Below are 25645 nucleotides of genomic sequence, written 5' to 3' on the forward strand. Positions count from 1 at the left end.
AAAGAGTGTGAGGGAAAGGAGTGGCAGATAAAAATGTATCATGAACTCACCCTAATTATTCATTCCCCATTTCCCTGTGTCATTTAAGAAGGAGAAAAGTCAGGAGTGAAATTAAGCCTGGGAAGAAGAATGGATGGAGAAAAGGTGGTTTTCGGTTTGTTTTATTTCCCATTATTCTGCTTTGTTATTAATTGGCATTAAATTAAATTAATTGCCCCAAATCAAGTCTGTTTTGCATATGATGGTGATAGGTGAGTGATCTCCTCATCATTACCTTGATGCATGAATTTTTCCATCATATTTTCTCCCCCTTTCCTGTGAGGAAGAGTGATAAAGCAGTTTGGTCAACAGCTGGCACCCAGCCAAGGGCAACTCACCGCTGCCGACAGATATATGATAGACTTAAATATTTTTCATCCAGCAGCATATTCTTATGTGCATATTCTACAGTGTGAACAGCCATGAATATCTGATTGCCTGCACCTTGACCTTGACTACCTTCTAGCCATCATTGATATGTTAGGTTGCCCAGGGACTTCCTTGTGGCTTTTGTACCACAGAGGACAAGTGGATTTATCTCCCCCTGTCTGAAGACAAGTGAAGAATTCAGACAGGGGGAGAGATACAGAATCTGACATAATAGGTTGCAACCAAGACCTGGTGAATATGGAATCACTTCATCAGAAGCCTAAGCTCCTCTCCTTTTCTTCTGTCCCAGGTCAGGTAGTGTAGAAATGCCTGGAGCTGGAGACATCTCATCTTGTCCTACCTTGGCACTGTATTTAACAGCACCTTTCTCCCATAACCTCTTAAAAATAGTGGGCTGTCACACTAAATCCATGCAGAGACGGCAATAGAGAACAAATGAGTTGCATAATGTTTTATGCTTAGTAGGCCCTCAGTGCTGTAAGTGAGCCCCCATAGTGCTATTTGACATAGTCACTAGCTGAAGAGCCCTTAATTAAATGAACATTAGAGAAAACTGGTGTGGAAGAGACTCAAGTTCAAATCACTTGAAATCTGACACAATTTTCTCAGTATTTTTCATATTGCCCATCCCCTGAGAGTACTATTCTTAGGATATTAATTAGCAAACCAATCAAGTGTAAAGTTGTTGGTGCAGTTGGGAGCTTAGCTATTCATAGTGTCATATTTGTCTAGCTTAGGTAGATTATCTCTGCCTGAGCAAAGCAAGGCTGCCTGCACATTGAACTCATATGTTTGTGTTCTTCTCTCTGGCACTCTTGTAAAGAAATTTTCTGTCAGCCCTCTGTAGGCATGTGGTCTGACCAGGTGTTGATATTTATAACAATAAAGAAAAAGCCCCAGATAAAAAGTTGCCTTATACCCAGGCAAAAAAAAAAAATTAAAAAAAAAATTTAAAAAATTAAGTTTTCTTTCATAATTAGTTACCATACTTGATTTTCTGTTTTAGGACCTAAGAGATCTTCTCTGGGATATCTGTGACATCAGAAGGGAAGAAGCAGAGCTGGAACGTACTGGTATCATGAATGAAGGGTGGTTACCAGATCGTAGGGGGATTGCAATGAACCATTTCTTTACACTTATGCAGGTATGGACTGCTACAGTAAGCCTGAGAAAAATTTCCTGTGGTTGGCTCAAAATATGTGAAAGATTAAAAATTACTTAAGCAAATATTCATGTGTTTTCTGAATTTATAGACAAAGTTAAGAGACAAAAAAAAGATGATATTCCATACCTTTAACTTTGGAATGCAGGAAAGATTAATAAAAATACTATTGTTGTTCAACCCCCAAAACTTTCAATTTCTCTTATGTATTGCTATTTTTTGCATTTTTTGAACTCCAATGAATCATCCTGAGTTTTGTGACATAAATGATACAGCTCTTTATCTTTCTGTGATCATATTGACATTTGCTTTTAATTTATGAATTATATTATTCACAGCTTCATGTTATAATATTTCCCATGTCTCAATTTTATGTCACTGATGTGGCTTGAAATTTTATCTGCTGATCAACAAAAAGAATCCCTAAAGAATCAAGTTATGTTTTGAGATTGAGATGTCATTTGCTGCTGTTTTTCAAATATGACCAAGCTTTGAGATATGTAACTTCAAAGTTTTCAAGAGTCACTTCAGTCCTGCAGTAAAGATTTCCCTGTTACTGCTGTTCTAGGTGCATAAAATTAGTTTAGAACTGGATTGGAGTATTCTTGACTAGACTGGCTAGACAGGCTTTTGTGCAAACTGAGGTGACCATTCTGTGGAATTTTTGGCAAATTTAAAGACAATGAAAACAGTTGCAATAATCCATTGGTTCTCTGGGCTTTATATGGGTCCAAATCCGGCCAGCTCGAACCCAAGCCCACCACGGACTTGCATAGATGTAGGATGAAAGACAGAGAAGCGTTGTTCCCCACGTGGGTGCACGTATCCTGTTTATTGGCTTGAGACAGGACACTCCTGTGATGCGGACCACCCGGGCAGGAGAGAGGACGCAGCCTCCTTGCAGGGCAGTTTTATACCCAGGGAAGGGGGCGGGGAAAAAGGACCGTGGCCAATGGGATGCCACTGGGGAGGGGCAAGGGGAGCAGTACCCATGGGGCCAGCCGCCAGGTGTGTTTGGGGAGGAACCGTGTGATAGGGAAGGGGAATAATCTACATGACATACCATACTCAGTACAAAATTCCCATCATCCAGTGAAAACCAACCAACTAAATGAACTATCTAGTGCAATACAACAAACAGTGTTTTAAACACCTGCCTTGAGATGCTAATTTAGCTGAAAAAGCCAGGCTTAAGCAGTTTAGGGTGGGGTTTCAACCCTTTAATTCTCTCTGCTATTTTTATATGTTTAATAAAAAAGGGATCCACTCTCTTATCTCATGTGAGTGTTGTGGTAACTCAAGAAAAGTTTGTGAAATAGTCAGTGCTATAGCAAGGAAATTGTTAACTTTGTTTTCAAAGAGTCTACATAATGCCCTAAATAAAGACTTTGGGCCACTGACAAAAGAGATGTCAAAATAGCAAATAACTGCTGACTATCTGAACTTCATTGGTCCTGTAACTAGGATATTTATAGTCCTGAATATTTAAAAAAATCCATCTTGAACTATATGCATAAAGGAGATAAAGTTATACTACAGAGCTTAAATATTATATTATTCTCCTAGTTATATCTTTGCAATCCTAGTTCTAACAGAATTTTGTGGGCATGTATGATGGAGTTCAGCAGAGATTCACTATGAATCTTTTGTGGACATGCACAATAACTGTTTAAAATTACTAACACGTATTAACCATATGTAAGCTTTTGTTTTCTTAAAGAAAAAATTAATAGAAAACATTACTTCTTGCTTTACTTAGTACATATTCCCCCAAATAAATGAATTTTTAATCCTAAAACTACAGGACTAAAAATGTATAGAAAATTAAAATATAACTTTATGTAATAAGTATTCTTTTTAGAAGCAGCCAAAAATAGGCTTCTTTGTCATTGAGCTCTCCATTTGTGGGGTTTTCTGTTAGAGGTTACATATACTCCCCAGGTGGCTCTATAACTGTGTAAACACATAGATTTGTATAAGTGCCGTTTATCAGATTTCATTCCTTTCTATGCACACACTTATACTAGAAGATATTTCCTCCTTAACTTATGGATAAGTGCTGGTTTACACCACAAAGGTTTATCCTTTGTTTTGTGAATGTGGTTTTGTACATTTTCCCATGAATATTTAGTACTGTTTTGTCAGTTAGAAACTAACACCATACTGAATCAATAAATCAAAACATGACAGGTGTTAAATGTTTCTTGAATCTTACTTGATTTCTTCTGAGATGATTCACACAAAAAGATCACAACACTTAGGTGTTCAAAGTCTGTTGATTACTTAGGTCCAGAAAAACTGTATAACTTTAAAAATTTTCTCCATCGCATAACCCTTTTTATTTTAAACTTTTAAGACTTTACTTTCTTCTGAACAAGAAGATCCATGTAATTTGTCAGCACACGTGTACTTGCTACTGGGAAATATATATATATTCATCATAATATATTGTAATTAAGTTGAATGCATTGAACATTTTTTATTGTAAATAGCTTTTCCTATTTTAACAATTAAGATTCTTATTGCTGCCTAGAAATGACAGTGTGAATACATTATAGATGTAAGTAGAAGTATGCATGCAGTATATTATAAATTTTAAAACAAATATGACTGTGTTTCTTGCTCTCCCTCAAACTCTTAAGATTTAGAATTGCTTCTGTTAACTTGTGATAACAAAAATTTGTTCTGTGGTATGTTGAATTGCAATCTCTTTGTCCTTTCCTCTTCAGGTTGAACTGGATCGTTTCCAAGACACAAAGAGACTTCTTCATGACTATTATAGGGCAATGGAAGGAAAAATCCCAACAGAAGACCCTCAAGATTTTACTAGAATCCCATTGTTAGATATTATTAATGGGGAGCAGAAGGAAGATCAAGATGAATCAAGAAGGTAGAAATGCAGCATAAAAGGGAACAAAAGAGCACATAAAATGAACAAATAGAATGCACTGATAGATTTTTGGAGTATATAGAATTAGATGTGTGTATATTTCAAAGGATGGAGAAATAAGAAATTTTTAACCAGGGATTATAGTCAAATGATGAATCTCAAATAATTTTAGAGGTTACATTTATCCCTCATTTTTTACTACACACTAAACATGTGTAGTTTTTATCTGTATCATATTCACCAATGCATTGCTGAATTGCAAAACATTTTAAAAGCTGCCTCAGGAGGAAATCTACTATTATAGAAATGTTTCCTTCTTTCCTTTATATTGCTGATAGTTTACAGCACAATCCTCACATATGTAAAACATTGTTGTGGAACATTAGTTGATTTAAAATTTGTGCCAAAAATAAAATTATATGTTATCAATTTTATGTAAATGTAAATTAAATTAACTGTTATGTAATAACAGATGTAAATCAAAGCAACCTATAAAGATGTACCAAACTGAATGCCATATTAGAAGATGAGGGATTCCACCTGATACTTTCACAATATAGAAAATGCCATCAGTAATAACCCCTGATTTTTTAACTTAATTAGAGTGAATTAAGAAATTATCTGAATAATGTGTCTGAATGTGGACTTCATCAGCAGATCACATGAAATTTGATGTAATTTTATCTATCTGTTATTAATTTTTAGCTGTTACACTTAAACTGGACATTTTTCTGGCTGTTTGCACACCTCATCACTTTTGGTCATAAGGAAAGTTCCTCCTTTTTTTTTGCTGCTGCAAATTTTGAAAATACCATTTCCATTCTTTCAACATATTCTCCAGTGTAGATGTTGACAATTTTTATAAAATGGTATCTAAATTATTCCTTATATTTTATTTTTGAGGATTCCTCTAGTTTCTTTGAAACTTAGAGTCTTAAGGATAATAGTTCTGAAAATGAAGTGGCCACTTGCAGGGATGATAAAAATCTTGTTATTGATGCATGGCAAACAGCAGTAACAGCAGTATCAGATATGGTATGGAATGTTTTATTAACACATCATCATTGCACTGTTTATCTCAGTTTCATATGTCTTGCTCCACCACTGATATTTCCATTGAATATGTTTGTAGTTCTATGAGGAAAATGTTGGACTGTGTGTTTTCAGCACCTCCATATTTATAACAGAGCCTTTCATTCCATTACTGAGAAATATTTCAAATGTTGCCTCTATGTATCTTCTTCCATGATAAATTCTTCTCTTATCCCTCAATAGAAGTGTGAGAAGATGGATTAAGTTTAATCCTGTGCTGCAGTGTTTGCTCAAACCTTTCTCATGTTTAGACCCTATGGTTACATTATTTTTTCTATATAACTTAAAGTAAATTAGATAAGATTTTCAAATGGTTGGTTTCTAGGTTAGACTTTTATTTTCTCTTTGATCATTTAAAATAAATTAATTTCTGCCCCCTTATCATGTAGCTCTAGGCTTGCTTTGTGTGCTGTTGATTCTTGCTTTTCTAATGTTTTCCTCAAGCACAGACGGTGGCTGCAAGAATTAAACTCAGTATGGCTCTGTTTTGTATTTTTGCTGCAGAATGTTATTTTTGATAAATAATCAAAATTTAGTCAATTAGCTAAAATACCTCCTTTGTTTTTTTAATGTGTCTACTTTTCATCAAGTACTTTCAGCAAGCGTAGGTTATTTAAAACAGTAGTTGCACAGAGCTGATACTATGCACTGTACTATGTGTGACTGTGGTGTCAAGGTAACAGCTGAAATAGAGTTTAGAGAAATGGAGGAAGAAAATGAACGTCAGCTAAAACAGAAATCTTCAAAAGCTGCACAGAAACAACCAGGCAAAGCGGCTGGGAAAGATACCAAAGGTGCCAAAAATGCATCTTCCAAATCACCTCCTAAAAAAAAAGGTATCTAAAATGCATGCTTTGTTTTAGCAGTACTTGAAATAACTGAAATGTAAATATATGAATAATACAGAAATGAATAACCCAACATATTTAATTTGGATGTAATTTCTCTTTTAAAATGTGATGTCAGTATAAAAAGCTGGTAGTGATAAATGAGGGGAAAGGCATTTGAATGGCAATTGCATTTATTTAAACGTGTGTAGTTTTTATATGTAGAAATAAATATTCTAAATGGGAAGTAAATATTATTTTTTTCTTCATGTTCTGCATTGGAATGGAACCGTTAAAGCTAGTTTATGAAGTAAAATAAGTTATGCCTACTTGACAGCTGAAGTCCTAAAAATGTGTAGATTCCTATTGTGGTAGGTTTTGCACAGAGGCCTGGCAAGAATCTATCCCACCAGGTAAAAACACAAAATTTATTTCCAAGAGAGAAAAAGCAGGCAGTGTGCTGGAAGAAATTGTGGCATACAAGGCTGTTTATACATTTTCTGACAAGTATTTCCTTGTGCAGATAGTAGTTTATGTAATCTTTACCTTTTGTCTGCAATATGTCATAACTTCATAAGGAAGCAAGGCCTGTAGCCTAAACTTTTGTGTCTTTTGTTAAGATATTCTACATAGCAAGAGAGAAGTTCAGGCCCTGTGGGTGTAGGGTAGCCTGAAATTTGTATACTCCAAATTAGAAAGCTGTAATTGCAGAGTTATTGTGCATAACGCAGTTGACTTCTTTTTCTTTGACAGAAGTTTCTCTTGCACTGTGCTCAGTTCTCTCTCTCTCTCTGGTTATTTCTGCCCATACAGAGTGAACAGAAGTTTAGCCTTGCAAATACTTAGCCGGTTGTGAGCCACAGTGAGCCTTAGGCTTAGTTTAGCATCTCAATTTAGCCAAGAGAGTAACAGATTTTCAGACTTCTAGAAAAGTTTTGTGATAAAACTCAGCAGCTGTTGCATGCTAGTTTGAAGTTTGTGGATTGCTTATTGGAACGAAATTTTTGTTCAGACCTGGTACAAGATTATCTGAAATCAAAAAAAACAGAACTGCAGCTAGAAAGCTGTGCATTCTTCCTAGTATAAGATGAAGTATGAACTGATGAATTTGTGACTTAAGTATTGACTTTGATTTAATTTCAAATACAGTGTTATGTAGTGTTCCTGTAACATGAGAACTCGCTAGGATGGAGCTGTGGGCTGGTAACAGAGTGATACAACTTACCACATGTAGTTTTATCACTTCTAGAACAGACCATTTGTTTTGTGTTGACCTTATGTATCATGCAGATATCATTATATTTTTTCTGTAACATCTCCATCTGCTCTTCTTCTAGGATAAAGCTTTCATTTTGTTGAGTAATGGTAAAAGTTGTGTGGCTACAGAATTTCATGCAATCTCTAAAAACATGATAAAATACCTTTACTGTATCTGTTCATAGATAAGTAAGTCAAAACAAGGCAGAAGTGCAGGTTTGAAAGGGCATGAAATAACAGATCTCCTTTTTCTTTCTGGTTTGTTTTTGGTTTTTTGTTTGTTTTTTTAATAGCATAATTGTTTTCATTTCGTTGATGGTAACTACTACCATAACATATTTATTATAGTTTGTTAAACTTGAATTTATTCCAGAAGAAACAAGTATTATTCAAAAGACTTTTATTTATGTTCTGGTTGCAATAAATAGGTACATACTAGGGTAAAACAGGACATTCCAACCATCTAGGATCAAATGAGAGGCACACTTATTCAGTCATGATTTTCCATTCAGAAATACATTTTAGGATGTTATTTAACAAACTTTAGTACAGTTTTATATGCTGGGGTATTTATATGCAGTGTTAACCTTAGCATGATTTGCAGATGTAAATCACATTTGGTAGCTGAGTATCCACCTTTGCATTCTCATAAATGGTCACATCAAGTAAAGTGGAAAATGTAATTTTTCATGATACACAAATTTTTCATGATACAAGCAAATCTAAAGACTGAGAGGTCTGTTTTCCTGCAGGAGCAAAAGCCATTCCAGATCCTATAGACCCAGAAGAATTAAGGAAAGAAGAACTGGCAGTTAAAATAAAGCAAGAATATTTCAGTGCCTTGAAACAGGAGGGTATGTTACTCTTTGGTTACTTATATTGGTAGGTGACAGTAGGCAAAATGGATGGATAAGAAAGAAAAAGAATGAGAGTCAGTCATGTCTGGAGAAATCAGGAAATATTTTTAGTGTGGTAATCATCAGTCATTCTGTGGTAAATATACTAAAGGTTGTAATATGATTTTCATTCCTTTTGTCTTCTGTTTCATTTAATCTAATTTTATTGTCATGACTAAGCAAATATTCATCCTGAGAGAAAAGATTTTGCATAAGTTGTTCCTCACACTTCAATTGAATTGGATTCAGTATTTGAAATGTTTTGCTCTGAGAAAGAATTTTTTGGCATTTGCATATTTCATTGATTTTTTTTCTCTGATTACCTCCTCTTTCAAGCAACATGGGATTCAAGCAGCAGGACATAGCTTTTGTTTGTTCTTCCAAACTGCTTTATGGACAGACTCTTCCAAAACTTACACATTGTTCAGGCAGTCTGTCTTTTTTTCTGTCTTACCCAGTAACTTTCAAACAAAGTAGTTCATTTCAGTCAAAAGGAGATGTTTGAAGAAAGAAGTCCCAAATTGAAAATGGTTTGAGAATTTTTCTAAAGATAGTTTTAGACTAGAAGAAAGACTGTTTTGTCATTAAAGGGAAGACATAACCCAGCTTTTATTGTTTCTATTTGGCAAAAGTTGGCAAGTCCATCATCACATGGTATCTCTTTGGTGATCTGGCTATTGCATAGTATTTTATTATAAAAATAGAGGGCAAACAGCAGTTATTGAACAAACCACAAAGTCATAAGGTTTCTTTAGATCCAGTCAGGCCAAATGCTTGTACACTACATCTTTGATCATGGTTTAATACAAAAGCAGTTCAAGAATAAAAATTCCAAGATCTTGGGGTAATGAGAAGAATAGTAATAACATTGAAGATCCTAATTGCATGAACATGAATTTTAGTAATTCATTAGCATGTTTTTTTTTTTGACATTGCTTCTTGACATTTTCGTCCTATATTTAAGAAAAAAACCCCAAGAATCTAAGGAAGACTGAACATGTTGAACTCTATTTCCTATTTCCACAGGCACATAACTGGTATTTGAGAATCATAGTTTTGCTTGCAGCTTTGTTATCCAGTTACCTTTTGGGAACTTGTGGTTTTCATTTATGCAGATACATAGAGTCTAGCAAAGGCACTAGTTGTGTATAGTTGCTAAATTTTTACCATTGATTTAATATTTAATTTCTCTGTTGCATCAATGTACCTTACCTTTCATTCTGTTAGTGTTAAGAGAGCAGTTTTATCAGTCGTCTATGCAGTACCTACCTCTGAAAATACAGGGAGACAAAAATTGTCATGCACTTACCTCTGTAACATACTGATAGCAGCTGCTCAAAGAACATGTACAGAAGCCACAATTACATCAGCCTTAACTGTACTACAGAAAAGTGGCTAGCCAGGCAGCAAGTATCCTCTAAGGTACTTTTAGCTAAAAACAGTTAAATATGCTGAACTTTAGGTGCTTAGACTGAGAACATTCCTCACATTTTATAAATATTATTCATTATGATTTTACCATTTAAACAGAGGCAGCCGCAAAGTCTCGGCTAGAACTTATAAAAGAAAAAGCTTTAGCATTTCTTGAGGATCTAAAATTTAAAGCAGAAGAGGCTTATAAAGATATGGAAAAGTGGCTTGGATCCAACTTCTTGGAGGAAAAATCAAGGTAACATGTATCAATTTTAAACAGGATTTTTTTGTCTTTTTTTTTAACCTAGATTAAGGTAGTAAATATAGTTGTGTCTGGAGACAGAAGTAATTTAGAAAAAAATGTAGAAAATAGTAATTTCATGTAGTTTTACCTTAGAAACCTGAATACTAGTAACTCATTTCTTGGCTGATTAAAAGGTTCTGCTTGTAGCTGTAAAGGTAATTGTCATGCTATGCTATTTTTCTTGACTACAGGTTTAACAGATTGCTGAGCAGACAGTTAGTTATTCCATTCAGTAGAAAGCTCTGTATCATTTCAGTAGCTTCTTTCCTGTTTTTTACACACACTGGAAAACTCCATCTGTTGTTCTTATCACCACATATTACATTTCTCAAAATTATTTCAAGGACCATAAAAAAAAGTTCTCCTCACTTTTTTTTCAGTCCTAGTAAATAAAATGTACTTAGGATCACTACAGCACATTAGACTATCTGACATAGAATGACCAATGTCTGTATCATTAAAGAGCTTTTCCTCTCTAAAGCAAAGGAGTGACTTTACCTTTCACAAAGTATTTCTGGCCTCTACTAACTTTTGAATCAGACCTGGGACAGTCCTGCTTAATCCATGTCAGGGCATGACCAAGAAGAGAGGCATAAATAGAGGATGTGAAGGCTTTAAACAGGCAATAGATCAAAGAGGCAAAGCTTCTTCCTTACAGTCAGTTTTATTTGCTCTCCTGACATGCACTAACAAAGACACAGTATTTAAGGAATATCATATCCTTTGACCTGACGCTCCAAGCCAAATCTGTGTTTGACATTATGGACAGCTGATGTCTTTTCCTGTATAAATTGTACTCATTGCACTCAAAGGAGGAGATCATGTGCCTCTCCAGTGTGCCAGCCTAGGAAGTGCTTTCGTGTTTTTCCATCAGGTCTCTTCTGTGTCTTCCTGACTTTGTATAAATTTCTGACTGCAGTCAAAAGATTTCTTGCAGCCACAGGAAGAGTAGACTTCATAATGATTTTGGTAGTTACAGAATCCACACAGAGAGTTTGAAATTCTTACTTTAGGAAAACTTTAAAAGCATAAGCATATTAAAATTTAAAGCTACGTTGTTAACACTGTGTATTATACTCATGAGTTTCAGCATTTATGTTTTCAGTGTTGAAGAACTGGTAGAGGTTGCACGACATCATATTGAGAGTTCTAGCAAAATCCTATATGAAATGACTTTAGAAGGAACAGATTTCTTCATCAATGGTGATGTAAAAATGGTTCCTGACCCTGTTCCTGACCCTGATCCTCCACCAGAATTTCAGCGCACAGAAACCTCTGGAGGCAGTACTCTAACTATTTCACAACTTACTACGCTTCATAAGCAGTTTCTACAGCTGGCACCTAAAGGTAAGAAATTTTTTCCTTTTAATTCCCGAAGGACTGTTGGTTATCTACTTAAAATCTAGAGTAATTGGGAGCTTAGTCAGTTGTCTGTACTGCTACACATAACATCAGTTATCTATATTGTTAAAGATTGTACTACAGTTAAAGATCCTGCTACATAAAAAAGCAAAGTCATCGTGAGGGGATATTGAAAATGTGAAATAGCAGACCAGTTGAAAGCTTTTAATGGCTTTCCTAGGGGTTTTTATTGTCAAGACCACCTGTTTAGTATTCCTCTAACAGGTGTCTCTGTAATAGGTTTTCAGTACAGTGTGTATCATGCTTCCTTTACTTAAATATGCAAGTTTTAAATTGTTTTACTAATTGAGAGCTCAGTGAACTCAGGCTTATTATTATTTTATATTATTTTATACTTTATAATATTTTATGTTATTATTTTAAAACACAATTTTTAAATTATCAGTATTTTCATGGAACTATTATATAGAGTCTATGATAAATATTAACCATTAAGTTCTTCAAATCAATGTGTGCCTGTTGTCTGGGTGATTTGCAAGCATTAGCTCAGACATGTAATTTTTTTTTTACCTTTAAACATGCATTTTTTGCATGTCTACCCCCTAATTATGGGAACTTAAGGCTTAGGATGCCTAAAAAAACTTGCAATAATTTTTGTTACAAAGTAATTTAGGTAAGGCAGTTTTAAACTGAGATGGAAAGTAGTTACACGTGTATTTGCAGTGTTTCATTATCAATGTTCCATATTAAAATTATAATGTTAGTATTATTGCCACTAAGACTGTGAAGTACAATGTGTAAACAAGTGCTTACAATTCAAGATCTAACTCTTCCAGTGTAATAAAGCCACAAAGGCACAATGAAGTCGAGTTTAATTCTTTATTGGGAAATTCTTTTCATGTATATTTATAGAGCAATTCCAATTTCCTTTTGCATATAAAACCACTTTAGGGAGAAATATATTTACAGTTTTCCCGTAGAGAGAGGCATATCATCTTATCTCTAGTGTAGGAGTGTAGATGTGTGTGTAAGCATTTCAAAATCTCCTGTAGAGACCTATTCTGCAGATAGTAATGCATATATTATACGACACAAAACTAAAAATCTGTGTGTTTGTAATCATTTACAGTGGTATATAAGTGAAACACAGATACCAGTTTAATTGGTATTTCCACTTAAAAGGGTTTTTTTGGTTTTAGATCATTCATGATTAAGATACTTAAAACAAAAAAAAATTGTCTATTACAAACTTTAATATTCTTGACATATTTAGGACAGAACAACCATTTCCTTCATAAATTTATAATAATTAGCAAGAAAACAATTGAAGTCTTTATCATTCTACAGTATTTCCCTTTTGATAGTATTATATTCCCTAAAATGACCCAACATGACTTGCGTGACTATCTGAAAAAGGGGAATTTTTTGCCTTAGCAGTCATGAGACTGAAAAAGAATGCTGTTTCTTGTTCTCTGAGACAATAGGAAAGAATTATTGTTTAAAATAAGGTCCCATACCCCATGTATTTATCTTCTGGTTTGTGACTATTCCCTTTTTTGGACAGCTGAATTAGGATGGAAAGCACAAGCTATGCAAGTCATCTTTAAAATACTTCCTCTCAGTCTCTTACACATTTTAAGACTGCATAAATCACATCCTAGGTGTCCTAAGGTGACCACTTCACTTCATTATAGACTCCTTTCTTTCCTAAAACATCATGAAAATTTTCCATAGGCTCCTGTCTCTCCTTTTTCAATAGAATGGTCAAGAGAAATTACACATCTCAGTAGTTAGTCTCTCACTGAACGAAAGAGGGAAAAACACTAAAGCACCCAGCACAGCAACAATGAAATTGTTGAACAGCATCTCTAAAGGAGATACCAAAAGGTAACAAACAAGCCCCTGCCTTGGAGAACCCCTAAACAGATCTAGATTTGCTGCCAAACATCTTGTTTTTTCTTATTCTTACCAACCCCAGCATGTATCTCAGCATTCACAGTGGAAATTCACATAAAAAAGCACATGGGGGATAGGGTATTGGGCAAGTCTAAATAGAATAAACCTACCAATCTGCTTGTACTAGAATAGAAGTAGTAGTGAATAATAAATTTCCTGAAGTTGTTCTGAAAATTGAAATATTTAGACTTTTCTAAAGCATCATGGAGATTACATGAAGTATATTTTTACCTAGAAATGCAAGCAAACAAAGAGCAACAAAGGAGGGGTGATTATATTAGAAGAAATTACCATGTAAACAGGTTTGTCCCAAGATATTTGGTAAATGTCAAAATGAAATATTTTCAAAATATATTTAACAAATTGCCAAAATTAAAGCTAAAAGTGGGAGTACCAGTATACTTTAAAAATGTTTGATATTCATGGAAGAATTCTTATGAAGCAGTTTTGTGTTTCCTAGGTATTTAAAGTTTTAAAGAACTGCCGATTCTTCACAGACAACTTTGTGCTGTCCTGCACACTTGGCTCTCCATGGAAGCAAATTATTCTCCATTCTAAGCGCCAATGGACAAAAAAACAGCCTGTGCTGGACCTTCCTACCTACTGACAGTCTTTCATTTGAGAAAAAAGTTTATTTCTTGTTTTATTATTATCCCAAGTGCTATTGCCCAAAGTCAACATGAGTCTGCAGTAATTAATTTCACTAACTCTTTGATCAAGTTTTTAACAATGCTCTAATATATTACTTTCAGAGTGCTTTTTCATAGGAACAGCTGTGACAACTCTTAAATGGAGCTAATAACATTCAATTTTTCTATTTTCTCTCTTACAGTCTTTTTGAATGCATGCTTTTCTTATCAACAAAATTAAAATATCCAGTAGATCTCATCCCCTTTGATTCCCTTGAGCACTATGATCTTCTATAACCACATCTCTTGTCATTTCAATTAGCACACATATGGAATGTCTCAGTTTTCTTCTAAAGCTGTTTCAGAGAATGTAATTTGGGTGTGGTTTTGCATTACAAAGCAGATCAAAGTAGATTCTGTGCCAGATTTGTTCTCTATCTTATGACTGAATCACACAAGATCATTTTAATTTTTTTTTTGTTTTTCACAAGCATGATCCTTATGAACCTTCAGTTTAATTATAGAAGTGATTCTATAATTAGATAGAATAGACACCAGTCAGTTTTTAAAAAATTCTATATCAAATAACCAAAAATGTTTTAAATGCTTTTCTATAAAACTATCAAATAGTCTGCTAAGATGTAAGCATAAGAGACAACCAATGGCCATATTGCATTGCTGTGTGTTTTCAAATTGTGAAATTGTGAATTGACTTTTACTGTATTGGTAGATTTGGAGCAGACAGTTATATTAAACTGTGCATGTACCTCGGCTGAAATGTTACCTCTTCAATGTAATATCCTATAATCAGGATTATAGGATGACCCTGGATAATGTCTACAGATTCCCCAAGCACTGTTGTAGAAACAATTGAAGAAAAGTAGTTGCAAATACAGACTGAAGTCCATATGAGAGGATAGGAATAGTTTCATCATCTCTAACTTACATCTTTTAAAGACTATTTATCTTCCATGTGTTTTTTCAAGACTTGAAAATAAGGAAGTTTTAAGTTTGTGGACAGAGGAAGTATCTCTTTCTAGGTGAAAACTTAGTAATTCTACTAATAATTTAATTTAAGTTTAATTTATATCTCCTGTTATGTCTCTTACTAAGTCATGTATGTTATTTAATTTCAGAAATTTGTGGAACATATTTAACATGTTTGTATATGTTTCTGTGCATTTGAATATATATATATAATTTGAAGATTTCAGTCAGCATGACAGAGGACCTCACCCCTCACTACATCTGTGCAGCAACAAAAATACCTTAATTCTCAGTGCTTCTAAGTTTAAAATCCCAATTCTTGCCAGTTAACGAAGATTGGACATATAGCAGCACCAGTAATAATTAGTGAGTTAATTATGCAAATACTTACAGTGAAATTGACTGTGGGGAGTGATGAGTCTATCAACTTGGATGAAAAGTATCATGTTTTTGTGACTCCCATCTTTTTCACCTAAGGGTAGAAGTATCCCATATTACTAGCTTTTAGAGTCCTTAAGTTAAAAGAATATAATTCAGCCTTCAGGGTTTATTTCACTCATTCATCCTTATGAAATTGCTACAGAGTCTGGTGTGTAATTTGCAAGGGATTATTATCCAAATCTCTAGTCAGGAACTGCTATGGAAACATTTTTTTCAGTGAAAATAGAAGGGAATATTAATCTATTCAAATGTTTTGATAAAATTTGATGATGAGGGAATAAATGGTAGCATAATTCTCATCTCTAGTATAAGTTTACAATCTCTTAATGTTTTGTTGCCTGTGTAAGTATATAATCTGAATGTTTAATAGAGACTTACTACTTCATACTTTATGTAAATATTTTTATACAGTGCCTGTAGAAAATACTCTACTGACTGGGGTATCATTAAGAAATAGTCTCTTTTGTATATCTGCCTTAATAACTGAGGCATCATGGTTGCTCTTTAAATGTCACAGGTTCCATTTAAAATGTCACAGTCCTGGTTCACAGGGTGTAGTGTAAACTTACACTGCTGTCATTTATCATGCTCCTTTTTGAATGTTTTGGATTTTTTTTTCCTGTTTTCAGTTTCACTAGTGGTCGTAATATCTTCACTAAATATTTTTTTTGCTTTTTTTTGAAGATCTGCACTGTTTACTGAAACCTGTGAAAGCTTGCCAATCACTGTGTGTATCAGGGAACGATACTGCCTTTTAAGAAGATTTTAATGAAAAATAATTCTACCCAATGTAGCTTTTCCAACATTGGTTTTCTTCTTGATTTCATTTGATAACAAACTGAATGTGAAGAAGTTGCTTCATAAGTTGCTTCATATGTAGTACAGGCTGGCTTCCTTTTGTATCCTCTATTCTTTCCATGGCATCACTGCAACAGATCCCATCTTTTCCTATATTCCCAGTTTCTCCATGTCAATTAAAAAAAAATGTTGGAAACACTGAAGGCCAATCTTACAGGGAATATTATCCCTGACAGTGGATCACAGGTCTACTCTGATCCCTATTTTCCTAATCAGCAGCACATTTCCACAGGTTTCCTTATGCCTAAAGAAACAGGAGGCACTCTAGAGATGTTAAAATGTTTTTGTCCCTTATACCCTTTTTACTTCTCAAGTTGCAGGTCCAGTTTTCCAGCCCTCCACCTCTTTTTCACCTTACCTTGTGGTTTTGTGTCTGCCTAACTCTGTGTTAGGAATATTTCTCTTCTTCTTTTCAGTTCTGTTTATGGTACCTGGGCACATGTCAGAAAAACCTCCTGGGACAGTTCATTTTGCTATCTATGTGGACCACAGCTGCTACCTCAGATTTTAAGTTCTTTACAAGAATCATTCACACTGGAAATGTATATAAACTGCATGTTTCTTACTTCTTTTATTAATATTAAGTCCTTTCAGGATGCTTAGAGTATAATGGAACAAACTGTCACTTTTTTGACAATGGGAACAATCAGTTCCCACAAATTATATGGTGTATATATATAAAAATTTGCTCCTTCTTCTAAAGTAGAAAAGAGTGGCATACAAAAACTCTTTTTCTCAAGACCTTTTAAAGCACTAGAAATAGCATTTCTCTCTGTGATTAGCTTAATGTACTCATTAATTTTGGTTCTTGACATACACATCACAATAAAGAGGGAGAGTCAGATTTTAGGTCATCTGCAGGGTGTTACTTTTGTTATTTCCCAGTGAACAAATAGATTTCCCATTTTATTGCTTCCATCCTGCATGCATTTTCTCTTGCTTATTTATTGCTTTCTTTTCGAAGACCTAAAATTATGCAATGGTATACTAAAAGAATAATTAAATTATTGTCCAAAAGTAGGAGATAAATGGGATCTAGGAATATAATTTTTAAAATGTCAGCATATGGGATTTACTCCTACAAAATACAAGGTTGACCACCTTCAGAACAATTGGGGGAAAGTTCAGAACAATCTCAGTGCATTAAGAATGCATATACAGTTGTGAAAGCAGTAATAATATCATTTGCAGGCAAACACATTTTAAGAAGATCATGTCAGCTACTACATAAGCATCTTGGGCATTCTGTGTCAGGTTTTTGATTATGTATTTACAGATTTGCTCCAAGTTAGCATTTCTGCTAATGCCAGGTATGATGTACATTATAATAAGTTTGTGACTTCAGCAGTATTTTCTGGAGATGTTTTGCCTAAAAGACCATTCTGAATTCCTCTTCATAACTTTGCTCTTCCCTGTTTCAAAAATAGCATTGATGCTGCTGCACTTCATGGGTTGCATACTCTGACAAACTTCTAATCAAAATCAAAACTGACCATTTCTTATGAGAATCCTTGGTAGCCTTCAATTGATTTAAAGAGTAGGTCTGATTTCCTTATTCTCTTTCATGGCTGTTCATTTCAAGTCACACTCTAGTCCAAGTTAACAAGATAAAAATGGACAAGAAAATAAAAGATGCAACTGATATTTTATAAAATAAAAATTATTTTATATTTAGTTGTTTCTTTTTAAATTATAGCCATAAAAGCACTGAAGCAATTTAAAAGCAAGACTAATAAAATATGATGAAGAAAGAGGAATAATGTTTTGTGTACCATGTCGTAGACATAATGTGGATTTGGGGGAAAATATCCATAATTTTTGTTCTGGCACTGATGACTTCAAACTTGAATTTATAAACACACACCAGAGTAGTGAAGCTCATGCTTGGGCTACCTGCATGGAAGCTGCCAGTTCTGCTTCACCAGATACAGCTTCTGCTGAGCAGATGTTGAAGAGCATGAGCTCCATAACATTGGGTAGAGTAGAAAATATTTTTAGAAGATACCATGCTATTGCTAAATCTGGCTCTCCCTATACAGACCTTGAGGGAATAGGCAAACCACATAAATTTTAACATGACCTTTCTCAGGCATGTCCTTCTGAAGACTTCCCTACAGAGGCAGAACAGATCCATTTTCCCATTCCTGATTATTAATTGCACGAATTAGTCTTCCCATAACATGTACTCTTACAGACAGGATGTGATTAATATGCTTCACATCTTGAACTACTTTTTATTTCCCTGTAAGAATATTTTTAAGGGTTGCAATAAGATTACTGTATCTTGATTTTTAATCTAGGAGGTGAGAATGAGTATGGTTTAGAGAATTTATATTTTCATAATTCTACATATTCTAAATGCACCTTTCTACTTGATAATTTCAAAAGGTAAAACATACCAGCAGAATATATTTCTACCATAAAGGAATAGCAATGATTTATATCAAAAGATAGCTAAAATTAAATCATTAAAGACCCTTCTTGGTTCTTCCAACAGCAAATGAAGATTTACTACCGGTAATTTGGGAGAAATTAATATGAGGTCATTCACCTTTGAGTCAATTATGTGCTAAATCAAGATAACTCTACTTTCAATAGAAAATGTATGTAGTAATACCAATACTTCATGCCCTACTGTACTCTCAGCTCTGCTCTGTGCTGTGCTATGCTATACCACACAAACACACACACATATATATACACCTATAGTCTCTTTGGTGTTTTGCATAGATGTTCATGCTTCTTCTGGGTATAAACAATGTGTCAGAAATGGAGTAGGTTTTGAAGGAATACCTCATTAAAGCATATTGATCTGCTCCAGTAGAGTTAATCTGTGTCAGAAATAGAGATCAGTACTGTGCATTGTATAAAATATCTGTACTTGTGATTTCGCAGTCAAAAAAAATGTTTAGATACACTTTGCCTAATAAGCAACAGGATATATATTTCATGGATTACCTTATTAAATATGTGGCTTGTTACATATTAGAATCATGGATTCAAGTATTTTCTTTTAAATTGCATAATACCAAGAGGGTTCTTTTCCCTCAAAGTTTTGAAATGGAGATTTCTAACTATGCTGAGATTAGAAAAAGTTTGAAAATGTGTCCCAAGAATGTCCAACAGGTGAAAACAAAAAAAGAAAGAAAGAAAAACCAAAAAGTGGTGGTTCTGTATCTGTAACACTGAAGTCACCTCCATGATGCAGGGCGGGGGCATGTTTTTTCATACTCTTCATCCATGAAGCTAGTGGAATTCCTTCAACCTTACACCTCAGGAATTGTATTCTAAATTTGCGATGATTCTTGCTGCTTTCTTTTGGGCAATCTTTAGTTTACATCCATCCTTCTTGGTCTAGAATTTCCAAACTTGTATTATAGCAGAAGCCTTAACATCTGGAGGGAAAAAAAAGGATTGTTTCCAATGACTTCCCATGTACTTTCTCATATTATTGTAATCTGCTATAATCCTTAGAGATTTTTCTGTAGAAATTTTACTTTGGCAGTAAGATTCCCTTTGGGACATTCATTCAGTTCATTATGTCAGCCCAGTGGGGCACTTGACATTTATCTTTATTAGATAGTGTCCTTTTTTTCTAGACTTTATCTCCAATTTTTAAGTTCACTTTGAATTCTAATCTTGTTCTCCAATGTGCTAGGAGTCTGTTGCTTAATTGTTTTATGTACAGTGCAATAAATGTATCAATTTGTGCAGTCCATTTCCAGAAAGTACTTTGATTTGTTTCTGGTGAAACTTACCTACTGACCCTGACCATCTCTCCAGTTTTTCAAAATCTTCATGGATACCGATTCTTTTTACAAGATGCCTGTTGCTCCTTTTAATTAAAAAGGTTTAATTTTCTATTCAGTCTCCTACATTATTCAACTAAAACTTATTAGGTTTGGTTTCTTTTATTTTGTACTTATAAAAGGATTTTGTAAAGAGCATACCTGTTTGGAAATGAGTCTTTCTAAGTAGAAAAAGCCAGTTCTGGGAATTGTCTTCCTTTTTCCTTCCTGGGGGACATTATTTTCTCTCACTGCTTGCAGTGTACCATTTGCCAACACCAGTATTCTTTTCTGGGTACCATCTGTGTTGCTGCCCACTCTCAGCATCTCTCCGTGGTTATGGAGCACTGACAGCCCTTGAGATTAAATGATGAATCACCTATTGTTTGGTATTATAATCAGATACTCAAAACCAGTTCTGTTCTCTGTAATATATACCCAAATCCACTAAGTCTAGACAAAGATCCTAAAAACACAGTGACGAATGTATTTCATCCCTCATGTTTATGTGGGATTTCCTCTGTGTCTCTGAGACTCCTTCCTTTCTCCTGCATGTGTCAGTAGGAGGAATTAAGTCACGGTCCATTGGAAGATTTTGAACTACTATAGCTTTGGAATTATCCCTCATCAGATGTTTCAGGAAGAGGTAGTAAAGTAAAAGAAATTGCCCTAAAGCACATCAGGAATTCTATAGTTAATATAAACAATTACATAGTTTATGTAAATTGTGATTTAGATTGCAGTTCTTTAATCCCATCTCAGACATTAGTTTTGATGCAAGTTCTTTAAATTCTATGTCCTTCAGATACTTTCAGTGTATGTTTCTGAAGTCATGTAGCTTCACAAAAAGTGATATGAGGATATTAGTATCCTTTTAGAATTCTGGGAAGAAAATCAAAATTCAATTGCATTTCAGGAAGTCAGAAAATCATAAGAAATACAGGAACTATGTCTTTTATTTTCATATAGGGAGATCTTAGTGGTAATTGAACAGTTTAAAGCACAAGATGGTGTGACGGAAAGCTAAGTTACACTGCCAGTGATCAAATGGAAAGGGAAATGTTTAGCAAAAAATAAAAATTATTATCTGGGCTCTTTATGATAAAGCACTAGAAAGTCTGATAGTGCAAAGAAGATGTAAAAATTTTCCCTGATGTTTTTTGTTGTTCACTGGCTTCTTCATGCATCATAACCTGTTTTCCCCATGAATCACTAAAATGTTACCAGGATTATGGAATCTTAGAGGAAGTGTCCCAGTAATGGTCCAGTGATGCAGGCTTCATTGTGCTATATGAAAATAATCTGATTCCTGAGAATTGAAGTTTTCATGAAAAAAAAAAACAAATTTCTGTTTACCTTAAATTGATTATATTAGCAATCCAAGGTGCTTCAGGAAACAGCACGTGATGTGCTGTTCTTCTAAAAACATATTTTTAGAAGATGTTCCTTCTCAATGCAGATAACTCAAAAACTTTCAAGGTATCAGAACACTGTTACCAGTCTGACAGTATTTTTTCTCCAGCTTTTGCTTTCATGCTGAAATTTGGGGGAGGATATGCAGGCTTCAAGTCCAGGTGTTTCTCCCTTCCTTCTTTCTGCCCCAACAGACTGAGCTTCCCAAATCTATTTTTGTCCTCTTCTCTCCAATTTTATATATGTGTAGGATTTCTCTGATGTATTAAGATGTGCTGAGGGCATTAATCCTAGTTTTCCTGATTGGAGATAAACAGGTCTACAGAGATGCAGACTATTCATTCAAATTGGCAACTTGATTTTGAATAATGACACAGTGAAATTAACACATTATTTATATTCCTATCACATATCTTTTTCATAAACCTAAATTACACTTCACTGTTTCACATCAAACAAAGTGCCTTAGCCATAGAATGTCCACAGCTTTGCCTTTTCAAATGGACAAGAAGTCTGACTGGAAAAAGGAAAAAAATAATTAAGTCTTCCCAGTATTTCACTGATTGTGTTTGCTTTTGAAGGTAATCTGAAAACTCCTGTTTGGATGCCATGGAATTGATGACAACCTGACCAGATAGGCTTTATCTCTCAAAATTTAAATAACTTGAAACTTATTTTAAATTTTTTGTTGTTACTGCAGAGGTTTTGCAGTGAACTCTCGCTGACACAGCAAAGTCCATTTCTGAAATAAGAGACTCATATTTGTTTTTTAAATTTTTTATACATAATTTTGTGCTTTGATACCATACATGAAGTTTGAATTTTCTGTTTGCTCATAAGCAAATCTATTCCTGCTTTAAAAAATCTACTCCTGCTGCACTTAACTGATTTTTTCTTAGGATTTCTTTAAAAATAAAATTAATGGAGCTATTTCTAAGTCCCACATGTGAGTTCTGAGAAGCTTTTCAAACAGTTGAAATTTGTTTCAGAATTCAACAGACAACAGTGCATGTTTTCTACCCTATTCTCTAATTTACACTTGCTTTAAAGAGTGAAGATGGGTTTATGATTGATTAAAATAAAGCAAAGTGGAAGAAAATGTTGGTAGGTATTCAATACACATAACTCTGAGAGATTGGTGTCTGTGAATGCTCATTAACTGTCAGTGCAGACCATGTGAGGATAGATTAGTGATCTTAATGCAGATCAGGACAAGTACCAGAAGAATTGCAGTGCAGTGAAATATTTGAAATTTTGCTATTAGATGGGTCACATACGATTAATTTTAAATAAGGAGATTTTATGTTTGGTTTGGAAAATATTAGCATTATCAATAGTGCAAAATAGGAAAGTAAGTAACTTTCTCATATGGCCATTAAAATTTAATTTATTTTTTTTAACAGAAGAGGTCTATTTAAAGTCTAAACATGTTTTTATATTGATTTTTTATTAGGTTTTATACTAAAGAAAGTATTTATTGAAACTGTTAGTGGCTTGGTTAATTTGAATCTTGGAATAAATTGCTACCCTGATGCATGGAAGGATTTAACACTTGAAGATGTAAGTGAACCCCTATATTCTCTTCAGCTGGGGTATTGGTTTGTGTAGAAGATGCAGCATTGTCCTTAGTATGAAGCATTGTCCTTAAAACGAAGATAATAATATTCTAGGATATCATCAGTTTTTCTTTAAAATTCTTCTGTTTCACTAGGGAAGGATCATGGAAGTCACTGTGCCAGACATTTTTCAGCACTTTATTTATTTACAATTTGCAAGTTATATCAGTTCTTAATACACCATCCAAGTTTTTCAGATTTGGAAACATTAAAACTTTCAAATCCTCCATACTGAATTAATTTCTCTTTCAGATTCAATCAGATGTTACTGGTAAACCTACAGATTGAAAATATTAACTTGTGTTAGCATATTTTAATAACTATTTCTGACAGTAAACCATGATTCACATTAAAATTTTAATTGGATTTCACATTATTTCATCACTTCATTAATATATTCTTTACACAGATGAAGTGCATGAGTAAAACATTTTAATGTTAAAGTGGTGTAGTTCCAGTAAGTTAAGTGAAAACTAAGCACATCTGTCATCCTGAGTGTATAAAACCTAATCTCAGCACGGGAAATAATTATCCAAGGAAAGCTATCAGTCAAATATTCTCTATTAATAGACCAAATGGGCATGTATCCCATGTTCTGTATTCTTTGAGAACTTTTAGTGTTAATAAATCCAATCTTTAATAACAGAATTTTCTTTCCTTAAAAGAACCAGTTTTAAATGAGACTTTTAAATTTATCATGGAAACACGAGCTTACTTACAAAAGGAAATTCTCAAGCCCAAATAAATGCCTATTTGGGCACTCAGAATGTTTATTTAGAGCAACCTTTACTGCACATGGCAGTCGGCATACAGTGGCCTGTGGCCAATTTGTTTTGTGAAACCTCACTGCAGAACCTTGTTCATCCTGTCCAGGAAATACCTAAGGATACATAGAATAGTGAAAGACTGTTTATGTACACATTTGACATATTGCTGTTTTGGTTTTGTAGTTAGAAAATCTGGCATCTGAATTCACAGTGAACTCACATCTCACTGACTGGCGCAGATTCTTGCTGGCAGCAGCACAGCCTTGGCCAGTGCCGTCTGTGACACAGCTCCTCCAAACACTGCATGGCTTCAAGTCTCTTGATGTCACTGGATCAGGCTTCGTTACACAGGAACACTATTTACAGGTTATCAGCCTTTTAATTTTTCAATCAAATTTTAATTTGTTAAACTCCCCGAATTGAATGATATGTTGTTTGGCTTATTTGCCTTGAGAAATTCAGTCTGAATTTTAAATGCTTTAGGTCTGAGGGAGCTTTGTAGTGAAAAGTGTTTTCAGGAAATTGATGGCCTAATATATATCTTGTCCATAGTTCCACAAATCAGGCTAATTAAACATACTTTAAACTTGATTTTCCTACTTTTACCATAAATTAATCTCAAGTGAAAATCCTTTCTGTTTTAAAGAAACCATTCTGTGTGCACTTTGATGACTACTAACTTAGCTGACACTGAATAAGATCATTTGCTCCACACAAAAATAAGGATTGCAGTTTCATCGTTCAGCTGCATTTTAATTAAATGTTTCTAGATTTTTTCCAATAATAATTTTCTCAAGATCATTTCTCAAGGCTTGAATACATGGAAAATTATAAAATTCTTTGATCATTTTTCTGAAGACAACTTCTGTTTGAATTGTCACATAGTTCAGCAAGGTTTTTCAGAAAGAGTATTATGAATACATTTTTGTTCTTTCAGCAAAATTCTGCTCATTTTCACTTACTTTTACTTTTAACCATTTTAATCATACTTAGAATGATACTTTCTGGTATATACTCTATCTATACCAGCAAGTATCTATACTTTCTTGGGCTATACTAGCTGTAAGTATCACATATATACACATATAGGTGTCTGTCGATACTCCAGTCTTGCCAGTTTCTGTATTTGTTTGGTGATATTAAATATAATTTTCCAACTGTTTTGAATAAATTGCATAGAAACTTTATTGTAATTTGTTTTCCACTCACCTAGCATTGGTTTTTAAAGAAGAATAAATAAAGGCTGTGCTAGTCCAGAGGCCTGTAGTTTTCAGAATTTAATTAATTTAAAACTTCCAGGAGCACCTGCCAATCCCTTCCCACCACAGACTTGCTAAGAAACAAACTCTACAAGGCCAGGGAACCCACAAAAAATGCCAGTCTATGTGCATTTATTTTTTCTACTGTTGTAAGTTTTGCTGAAGAGTTTGTAAATAAGCTAGCAGTTATAAGACATGCAGACTGAGAACGTACATTTTTATCACAGGATCCTATTTCAAGTATAATATTAACAGAGCAATTAGTTTAATCACTTCAATATTACAAGGTAATAAATATG

At 34.1% G+C, this 25645-nt stretch overlaps 1 protein-coding gene across 1 annotated transcript in view; it reads left to right on the top strand.

Annotated features, from left to right (window-relative positions):
* The window catches only part of SPEF2 (sperm flagellar 2), a 75276-nt gene that overhangs the window by 39383 nt on the left and 10248 nt on the right, over positions 1 to 25645 (top strand). The window contains 10 exon segments of the mRNA XM_031061142.1: positions 1436 to 1573; positions 4321 to 4481; positions 5385 to 5407; positions 5410 to 5516; positions 6250 to 6409; positions 8410 to 8511; positions 10084 to 10222; positions 11376 to 11617; positions 23158 to 23264; positions 24271 to 24453. Of these exon segments, the coding sequence (XP_030917002.1) occupies positions 1436 to 1573; positions 4321 to 4481; positions 5385 to 5407; positions 5410 to 5516; positions 6250 to 6409; positions 8410 to 8511; positions 10084 to 10222; positions 11376 to 11617; positions 23158 to 23264; positions 24271 to 24453 (1362 nt within the window).

This window comes from Geospiza fortis, unplaced genomic scaffold (assembly GCF_000277835.1).
Source record: "Geospiza fortis unplaced genomic scaffold, GeoFor_1.0 scaffold163, whole genome shotgun sequence".
Lineage (NCBI taxonomy): Eukaryota > Metazoa > Chordata > Aves > Passeriformes > Thraupidae > Geospiza > Geospiza fortis.